This window comes from Cynara cardunculus (genome assembly GCF_001531365.2).
Source record: "Cynara cardunculus var. scolymus isolate 2C chromosome LG 13, CcrdV1, whole genome shotgun sequence".
Taxonomy (NCBI): Eukaryota; Viridiplantae; Streptophyta; class Magnoliopsida; order Asterales; family Asteraceae; genus Cynara; species Cynara cardunculus.
Genome location: NC_037540.1, coordinates 13,343,810 through 13,353,984, shown reverse-complemented (window position 1 = coordinate 13,353,984; position 10,175 = coordinate 13,343,810). Strand labels below are relative to the sequence as shown.

General features: G+C 35.2%; 2 protein-coding genes across 7 annotated transcripts in view; one reads left to right on the top strand and one right to left on the bottom strand.

The window, feature by feature from the left end:
- LOC112525281 overlaps nucleotides 1–873 on the top strand; it is an 11,113-nt gene extending 10,240 nt beyond the window's left edge. For all 5 annotated transcript variants that reach the window (XM_025135338.1, XM_025135340.1, XM_025135339.1 and 2 more), the window contains 2 exons: nucleotides 306–422; nucleotides 536–873. In XM_025135338.1, coding sequence (XP_024991106.1) covers nucleotides 306–422; nucleotides 536–622 — 204 coding nt within the window. In that variant the 3' untranslated portion in view covers nucleotides 623–873. The remainder of the gene's footprint in view (nucleotides 1–305; nucleotides 423–535) is intronic.
- Nucleotides 874–2,390: 1,517 nt separating this feature from the next.
- Nucleotides 2,391–9,903, bottom strand: LOC112524587 (5-amino-6-(5-phospho-D-ribitylamino)uracil phosphatase, chloroplastic). 2 transcript variants are annotated; one of them, XM_025134475.1, is made up of 11 exons: nucleotides 9,717–9,903; nucleotides 9,509–9,640; nucleotides 9,259–9,327; nucleotides 8,768–8,872; nucleotides 7,888–7,942; nucleotides 4,321–4,394; nucleotides 3,814–3,897; nucleotides 3,584–3,724; nucleotides 3,239–3,304; nucleotides 2,715–2,824; nucleotides 2,391–2,629 (listed from the first exon to the last, which is right to left on the bottom strand). In XM_025134475.1, exons 1-11 carry the CDS (start codon nucleotides 9,795–9,797, stop codon nucleotides 2,461–2,463), a joined length of 1,086 nt encoding a protein of 361 aa, XP_024990243.1. In that variant the 5' UTR covers nucleotides 9,798–9,903; the 3' UTR covers nucleotides 2,391–2,460. The 2 variants fall into 2 exon arrangements, with proteins under 2 accessions (XP_024990243.1, XP_024990244.1); XM_025134476.1 differs by lacking the exon at nucleotides 9,259–9,327 and having other exon boundaries at nucleotides 9,717–9,887.
- Between the last annotated feature and the right edge of the window lie 272 nt (nucleotides 9,904–10,175).

Sequence of the window (10,175 nt, the reverse complement as noted above, 5' to 3'; positions counted from 1 at the left end):
ACCCACCCACCCACATACCTCATTTTGGAAAGAGGCTATGATGTCACCATCCACATACCTCATTTTATAAAAAGGGTATGATATGACCGTCTGGAGCGCCCCCACTTTACTAGTCTCACAACCATCATTTGGGAGGTAAATTATGCGTCCCAGGGGCAGGTAGGTGGTACCTGGAGTCAAACCCCAGATGTCCTGCTCATTTTGCAAGGATGCCCAGCTCCTTACCCGCTAGGCTAAAGGTGTGGGGACCACATACACAGTTCAAATGACTCTTTTATTCACAATACGCACATATCCTACTACAGGTATGCATAGATGTCCTTGTTCAAAGGCTTGGAGATGCTACTGCAGCTGGAATGTACAAGCTACTGTACAGCAGTCTTAACGGCAGAACAACCAGTGTCTCCCTCTATGCAGTTCCCGTGAGTACTTCTGATCCTCGCTAACATCCTGATCATTTATTGTTTGTAATGCCCTTTACATGAATCCAAATCCTTACTGATTATGGCCTTCTTTTCAATTGAATCCACATCAGGTTTGCATCTTATGGATACTAACTGGATTCCGTTTAGGACGACGACAAACACAACTTGCAAATTCCCACAATCTCTCATTCTCCTGAATTTAGAATATTGAAATCCAATTCTGCAATTCAGTATGTTTGAAATGTGTGCAGCTAGCAATTGATGTTCGTTTTAAGACATGCACTTTACTAACTTTAGTGTATAAAATTTGGTTAGGAGTTGGTCTTAGCGAAGCTTGTAAGCATGTACATTGGACGTGCAGACATCCAAAGTATGGTTTTGACTTGTATTTAGATGATTGCTGCATAGATTTTATATATCGACTGTCGATATGTTTTATTTTCCTCAAGATTTAGTTCCATTTGCAACCTGTTTCTTTCTTTTTTCTTGACCAAGCTATTAGAAGCGACTTTGAATGGTCATATAACTCTTGGGTATATATCCATGGACTGAATTGGTGGATACTTATTTGAAAGGTTGCATTTTCTTGACTGGTCCGTTTACCCAATGCTTACTCGGTAAGTAAATAATAATATTGAATTTTATCGATAAGTGCTTACCGGGTAAGTGTTTGATAAACGGCCCCTAAATTTTAGCAAAATTGAGATGAAAAACTTGGTCACTCACTCATGGATTTTCATAGCGGGTGAAGGTGGGTATGTTTGCAGACTTGGGATCATGTGAGAATTTTATCTTTTGTAAGAACCGCTCGATACCTCATAACCCTTGGGTTTTTCTTTTTCTTGATAAAGGGCTTACAAGAACGCGGTGGGAGGGATGTAAATGAACGGAACTTTGATGGCATGGATACACGAACTTTAATATAACTTAAAATACCTGATATGAAAACCTTAACATAAATATATTGAATTTTTAACATGTGTTAATTGCACTTAATAAACATTAACATACCTCACATATCTTAATATATATATATATACATTAACATGAAAATCTTAATATATAAAACTACTTATACCTCACTTATTTAACATGAATGTCCAGATACAGAAAACCAAATGACCAAAATGCCCCCCTTGGGATCAGGTGTTTTCATGCATAGTACTTGATTTCAGATCGATGAACTATTTACAAGCAATCATGAAAAGCAGAGTCCACCTTTGAAATTACGGCTTCACATACATATACCTTGTTTAAAAACAAGTCATTTGCTAAGAATTCATCTTATTTTACACAATAACTTGAAATTGTTTAAATCAGAAACCACAACAAAACCAAATTGCGCAGCTCAATTCGGCTATCACTTGTCATCAAGATTTGAAATCCAACTTCGTTCAAGATTCAAATGCTGTCAGTTGACAACAATCAACTCGTTCGAAACCTCGACTTAAATTTTTCGAATCGAATAAAAACGAATCAAGCCATTTGTGCATACACTTTTTCAAGCCAAACATATTTAATCATATAATCCGAGTATAAAAATTATTGAGACCAATTCAAAAGTGAGCTAATTGACCTCGAGTTCAAGCCTATAAACAAGTATCAAGCTTGAGAAAATATTCAAGCTCAAGCAGAAGCCTAGTTGTTTGTTTACCTCTTAATAGTTCCATTAAGAGGCAACTTCTGAATCGTTAATAGGTGAGTCTTGTTTGGCAAAAAAAAAAGTTTGTCTCTTAATGGTTCTAAAACCTTCTGAATAATTTTGCATCTTAGATCCTCTTAACCATTAAGAGCCCTAATTTCATTGTACACAATTACCAAACAATTATATTTCATTTTGCATTATATCATGAGAACCTCTTAATCATTCTGCAATAAACCATTCAGCAATTGTCAAACAACCAGACTGTTTGAGATTTGCTGCATGCTTCATTCTAATTAACTATATATTATATATATTGTTTTATATACAAGAATTGATTGATTGATATAAATGCTAACATTCAACCTTAAAAAAATTTACATGAAGAATTTTTCAAAAGATGGTGTCAATTGTGAGTCTCCTTCTTGGAGGTGTCTTCTCTACAACTTGCTTTTGTAGTTCCATAAACGTCGAACCCTTGTGTGCAAAAAGTCTACGCAGATTGATCACCGACAACTCGTTAAAACTACCAACAGCAAGGTCGGCTTGCACCAGATCATACCTGCAATGCAAAAGTTCTCATTTCAAACATTAATCAATCTTCATCTTGCAGAAAATTATTATCGTTAGAGGTTTCAAGTTCGTACGCTGGATGTGCACCAATGAGTCCCACCGCCATCATCGTGCAGTTGTGAGCAGCAGTTATACCACGAGGATCGTCTTCAAACACCACACATTTCGAGGGTTTTCGATCCAACTGCAATATAAATTCAGACATTTGGTCAAAATTAAAACGAAATCTCTCTTGGTTTTAATGTGACATTTTTCCACAAATGAGTATGAAATAGATACAAGAACTACGGTCATTGGTCCAAACGGGTACGAAATAGATAGAATTGAACGTTTGTTACACTAATTGAGAAAAATAAAAATATTCATAGGTGCATTAAAATAGGAATAAGTAAGAACCAAGACAAACTTCATTAAATTTTAATGCATTTTAGCCAATATACTATTTATCATTTTCATCGAAATTTTGAGTTAACATTGCCAAACTATTAGAATGTCATGGTGAGACCTGAATAATATTCAATGCCATGAACATGAGGAGGTTCTTCATGTTCGATATTGGTCGTTAGAGAAAAGCATATTATCAAGAACGCACGCTTACCTTTACAGCTGCAGAAAGTAATCTATGAGCCATAGAATCCATGCCATCCTCCTCCGTTACTGTTGCCTACATGTGCATAAACACCGACATATTTGTCATATAGATTTACCAAGGATTCTCGAGATCTTTAGATGACAGAAACTTCTTTCTTCTTTATCCTTTTTGGGTCTGAAAAACCACTTTAGAAATTATATTATAGATTGATTACAATGATCCCAGTTACGGATATGTTGTTGGAATCATGAATTTGTCCTAGATGGAAACAATATCTTGGAAACGCAATTTTTTTGAAATTATACCTGCTAAAAAGTGTAAATTAGGAAGTCGATCACACTTCATTATTACCTGGAAATATTTCATAAGCCCCAACTTCTCCAATATTTCAACCATATTTCTCCTATCAAGACTAGAAACAACAGCACAAGGAATTCGGGCGGTGGATACTGCATCCAACCATTCTTTCAGGCCTTCTTTGGGTTCTGAAAGCTGATAAAGAAGAACAAAACATGATTTTGAGAAATCCGTTTGTAGATAAAGAAGACACTGAATGATTGAAGTAGCTGAAACGAGATAACCTCGAGAAGATTGTTGCTATACAACTGTGAAAGCTTTGACTTTAATCTTTCCAATTCGCAAGCTTCATTCTCCCAGAGCAACACCTAAGAGTTTTAAGATGGTTTTAGGAGACCCTGAATGACGAATGATAAACAAATCATGCAAAATCACACCAATCGTAAAAAAATAAAGTTTAAAATTGGGCATTGGAGCTTAATGAGTTCAAATTATGACCGACTTTGCTCCTATTTGAATATTATAGTTTTGAGATAGGATAGTGACTGAAATCATCAAGATACACAAGTAGGAATGGTAAATGAATACGTAAACATGGGGCATAAAGAGATCCTAAACAAACTCAGTTAATATCATCAAGTTCAGAAAACAAGACAATTTTCTTATTTTCGACTTCAGCAGCAATATTCAGAAATGGATCTATCAGAAGTCCTGTAATGTAATTTCCAAAAGCTTCATCTCAAATGCAGTTAATATCGAAATGGAGGTCAGAACTTCAAGAATTATTAAACCTTATGCAGAACATGATCAGCAGCACCATAAAGCAAAAGCCTTTGTACATCATCATCATCAGGGATCTCCTTTCCTGAATAAATAGCATAAAGGGTGAGTAACTTCCCCTAAAAACCAAGGATAAGCATGTGAAACACCGATATAGTGAAATAATGCCACTTGAATAATTTTGTAGATAGGTGAAATGGGTGGGTTTAATCAAGTTGTGTGATTAAGAATACAATCTTCAGCTAAATCTATTTAATGAGTGTTAATTATTTAGTAAGGTCCATAGTTCCGGCTACTCGACCAGCAATATGGTGGTTGGTAAGTGTTGTGCACACCTTATATAATACAATTAAGTTTCAGATTTGGAATTTCTTGCTAAATACAGCCAGCTTAACATAATTAACAGATGACTGAAGAGATTCTATATGGATCAGTGATAAAACAGAGGTTTGTTCACCAGACAGCATGAAATGTCCATCTGTGATGGAGAACAAGAACAAAAGTTACTTAATGATGTCAAGAAAACAATTTATAGAAAAAGGAGCAATTCCTCGTGGAAATAGAAGACTTGTTAAGAAAGCGGGCATGAAAACGTGATTATTAGGGGAGAAAAGGGGAGGGGTTGTCATCAAGGCAAACTTTCTTTGCAGAAATCAGTAAAAGAACGATTAAAACTTCCACGACTTGAGCTCTATCCAAATGAGAAACAACACTAATCTACGAAACTTTTGCATAGTACTTGTGTGCAAAAGTGCTTTAATTTGCATTTTCTAACTCAGGCAAGATTGGATATGGCTGCGTGTAAGTTACCAAGCTGACCTTGACCAAGTGGTTAACTGATGATGATCAACAAGCTTATCCACTTTACAATGGTTCATTTGGTTTGATAATTTTAGCTATTATTCAGCTTTAAGAAATAGTGTCTGAAGGCCAATGGACGAAATTGATGATTCCTTTTGGTAGTAAATTAGCATGAGCAAATCTATGGCAACCATTAAATATAACATTTTTTTCTCTTCTAAAAGAGAGAATGTGACTAAGGGGAGTGAAGGCATATTAACTTATACACCTATCCAGACACTCGTCGCTCCACATCAGGGTATTGCGTCTTTCTGGGGGACAATTTGATTTCATAGCCCTCTAAAAGACAGCTGATAACTCTCAATTTGTGAGAGTTATTTGTTGTTCAATACTCCCATTTTTATGTGTATTATGTACCCATTTTGCTCCTAACCTGTATTTTTGGTCCAAAATATTTTAAGAGGTGATGAAAGGTCAGGAATTTGATTGTTTTTTGAAAAACCGTTGCTGTTGTTAAAATGCCCACTTTCTGCTCACATTCTATCTACTTCATATTTTCCTCAAAACGGATTTGGACAAGATTTAAATACTGGCTCTCCTGGGTATTTAAGTGAATTAATTTTAAAGTCAGATCCGAAAATCTTGAATTATTTAGAAGAATGTGCCTGGTTGAATAAAAAAATGTCTTAAAGTAACCCTACCTTTATTTTTATGAAAATGCCTTCTTTACTTTTTCCTTATTTTAAGGGTTAGGTAACTTTACCTTTTTCGTCCTTTCAAAAAAGGTGACAAGGCCAGAAAAATAGACAAGTGATGGGAGGTTATTACCCTCTAGTCAAGAAGACTTTCGTCCTTTGGGCAAAAAGAATGTCCGGTTCTCACTTTTTCCCTATAAATTGAAGCATTCTCTCACATGGAAGACATCAACCTTGGAGCATTTACTCTCAACTGAAGTTCTGGAGCAATAGAGCAAGTTTAGTTTCTGCATTTAATTTTATTTTCGTATTTAGCTTCTATTCTCACTACTGTGCCTTGTATGCCCCATGTGGGCAACAATTTTAGTAAAATTTCCATTCAAGTATTTCTTATGCATTTCTCTTCTTTTTCTTCTATGTTTTAGAATTTCATTATGAGCTAATAACCCTTTTGGATGTGGGTGCGAGTCAAACTTAAGAACTTAAAGGCACACTTGGGTGTTGCCATTTTTATTAATTCTTAAGCTTGGTCATTTAAGTCGGGACTTAAGTTCAACGCGGATAAGCCGATTACTTTGAAGTGTTAATATTAGATCCTTGATCCAGAGATGGGCGGATCTGAAATGAAGCTTAAATGATACACAAAGATTTGAGAGAGTCTTTGATAATCACGTAGAGATACGGATTCTGCATGTTTTTAGCTAATGTTCAGATATTAGTCGAGTTTATACTGCAAAGAGATTTGAGTATAAATCTTCACGCTAGTGGAAAAAGATATCTTTTTATCTATTAGCTAATTCGACAAGTTTAAAACTCATAAAACTGGATGCTTTGTGGGCACTCTATGGGCACAGTATATAAGAATTCACTTTCGAGAGATCAGAGTTCTTATAGAAGTCCCATGAGTTTCTGACCATACTGTTCCTACAATCTTCTTAAGGGAAACTTACACCTATACCCATCTTTTAATTTTAAAGGTTTATTTCATATTCTAAAGCTTTGCACCAACAAAACTTAACTTTTGTTCTCAAACCGAAACATTCTCAAGAAGTTCATGAAACTCTATTCTCAGTAAGTCCAGTCCCTGTGAAAACGATCTTGGTACTATACCACTCTATTACTTGAAGCGCATAGTGTCAGCGTGCACTTGCACCGCCACTATGGGGACTTTGTGCCCACTGTGTGAACACTTACGATTTCACCACATCAACAGCCTACACTTTTCCATTCTAGTGCCGAAGCCGAGTATCGTGGGGTCGTTAATGATGTCGTTGAGACTTTTGGCTCCTGAACTCCATCACCCCATACAGAAAGCCACATTAGTGTATTGTGACAACGTCAGTGCCGTTTATCTCTCCACCAATCCCATTTAACACCAACGTACCAAGCACATTAAGATGGATATACATTTTCGTGAGAAGGTTGCCATTGGTCAAGTTCGTGTGCTCTATGTTCCCTCCTCATCTCAATATGCGGACATATTCACCAAAGGCCTTTCCTCCACCTTATTCTCAGAATTTCGGTCCAGTCTCGCCGTACGTCCCTCTCCGGCTTCGACTACGGGGGTGTGATAATAAATTAATAATTATATAAATAATATTTTCAGGATGTGGTTTGATTTGTTTCCTTTCATGTATATGGTAGGTTTCTTTTGTAAGCCCTTTGTATATGTTTTATATTCTCTGTTAATAGAACGGTGGGGGGCGAGGGATTACAGCCTCACATTTATATTATGCTCGCTCTACAATTGAATTGGGATCAAAGAATTAAGGACAACTATAACCTTCTAGGTGTTCCATTATCTCAAACTTCCAAATTATTCTCTCTTTTTCAGAATAATTTATGAATATATTTGTAACATATAAGAAATTTGCCTCTATTTGTGTTGGATTTGTAGAAATGCATTTGTTCATGATTCAGTTGCTATGTCTTCTTCATCTATTATCAATAAAGTAACAAACTAGTAAAAACAATTTTTGTGAAAATGATAACAATTGTTGGTAAATCTTTCTTTGATGAATTTGTACCATATTTAAGTATCATATTCTATTCACATGCTAGAGAAAAAACATAACCATATACCTTCTTCATGTGCAAGCTGTCTCCACGCACTCAACTTCAAAGCTTGAGTACCTGCCTGATCACAATAACATATGCAGTTCAGAAGTCGGATTGAATACTGCTAAAGCCTCTGGACTAAAGTTGTTATGATGCCGCAACAGAAAATTGTGGTAAAAATCCCATTCTTTCCTGTAACCAGTAAACCAAACCAGACCAACACAGTATATCCCACACAGAGGTAGGGTCTTTTTTTTTTTGGACGGGGTTGGGGGGGCAGACCTAGCCTATACCACAAGGGGCAGAGAGGATGTTTTAGCCCCATAGCCAGTGTATAAGCCAAAGATAAAAAAAAATGACTGATATATCATCTTCACTTGGATTTTAAACTTTACATGAATTTTTTATAATAGCATGTTCTGTAAGCCTGATAACTTAGAGGTAAGCAATTTTGTTGGCATGTATTATAATTTACTTTGTAATTTAAAAGGCTTTCCCAGATAGATGTTACTTTACCATCTTTATCAAGTACTCAATAGCTTATGCTTCCGTAATAACTTTCCTGCAAATTATGCTCAATCACTGAAATTCTTCAGAATGTAATCAACTTTCTATTGACATACGAACACTAAAAGTAGGCAGTTATCTTATAAGAGATTGGTGCTTATTTCACTCAACAACAGCTTCTTTCTTGGATCTTGAATCTGGAACATAATCATGCACTCATTTTAAATTCAATTTTTATTTTTCAATCAGAAGTTGAGACTGGGAACCAAGTTCAAAGGCCCAGCAAGTCGAAGATGGTCAACTGCTATGTGTTTTTCAAGGTCATATTTGATCAAACATGTTATTATTAAGATACTCTAAAAAACACCACAAAAAAATCATATGTTGAAGCACCTACCACCACACTGTCCCATGAGAAAATAAGTCCATAAGCTTCATCTGGCTTCATAGCATATCGAATTCGTTTTAGAAAACCCTCTTGTAATCTGTCATTCAAAAAGTCCTGCATGAAAACCAGCCACAATCCTAAAGACTTAGCTTCTGAGAAGTAAATTGACACACCTAATTTGCAAGAAAGTACATATATAAATTACAACAGAAATATATTACATTTTCTCCCTCATTATTGAAACAAAGAGAGAGAAATTGAATGTTCAAGTCAAATGGGCTAATAATCGACTTCAGAAATGATTTGAATTCGAGAACTTGATGAACACAAACTGCTAAACAGCATTAAAATTATTTAAAAAGACTCAAAATTGAAATTTTGTGGGTATTAAATATTTAAATACATGATGAACATCGAATTATCATTTCACGATAAAAAGGTTTGAATTAAAACTCAAATTGTAGCCACTGCTGAAAGCTAAGAGATAGTATAATGCTTACAACATCAATTTTCAAGGGTCCATCTGGTCTGAATGTCTCAAAACCTTCTCCATATTCAGCTCCAATTGCCTAAACTTGCAATTCGTATAAATCCCACGATTACCACTCAAGAATTTCCCAGAATAAAAACAAAAAAAAAATGAACGCCAGAAACCCCAATTCTACAATTATCCCATAATTCGACAAGATTACCCCAACAAGGTGCGAAGCTATTTTTTAGTTGGGTTGCATACTGGATACAAAAAAGTACCTCTTCCATAAATATCTTGCTTGGTGTGAACTGAAATCCATCAAGCGACCCGTTTTCGTCGGACCCATAAGAACTCCTAATCACGTTTTTCCGATTACGTTGTTGGTCAACAAAGCTCAAACGTTGTAATCTCTGTGAAACACAAGAATCATGAGCATATAGGTATAAGAAGAAACAGAAAAAAAATCGAAAAGATTTAAAGAACAACCGATAATCTGAAGTTAAGAGCGTGATGGTTTGGAAGAAACAGAGAGGGAGTAGACAGTCTGAAACTGAAAGCAGATTCCATGGCCCCGATTATCTGCGATGAAGACGACGATGATATGAATATGAACTACTGCTCTGTTTTTATGGCTGGATTTGAGCCCAAAGGTATATACTGTTACTTAGGTTTGGCTCCTCGTTTTATCGACCCCCAAAATATCACGTAACTTGTTTTATATTATTTAAAATTTAAAATTATAGATAATGATACCTAACTATATTATAAAGTATTTAATAAAAAAATTTAAAAATTATTTTTTATGTATGAAATATTGTATATTGATGTATATTATTTAAAAATTAAAATTATAAATAATTATGTATAAGTATAACTTATTAAAGTTTTATACTATATTATAAAGCATTTAACAAAAATTCTTAAAAACCATTTTTTATGTATAGT

Bases quoted from the DNA above. Each gene is read 5' to 3' on its own strand.
- LOC112524587 (XM_025134475.1), bottom strand. From the start codon at position 9,797: ATGGAATCTGCTTTCAGTTTCAGACTGTCTACTCCCTCTCTGTTTCTT. The intron at 3,898-4,320 runs GTTTAATAATTC...TAAAACTCTTAG, and splicing joins CTGATCATGTTCTGCATAAG to GTGTTGCTCTGGGAGAATGA. The intron at 2,825-3,238 runs GTAAGCGTGCGT...TTTATATTGCAG, and splicing joins TACTTTCTGCAGCTGTAAAG to TTGGATCGAAAACCCTCGAA.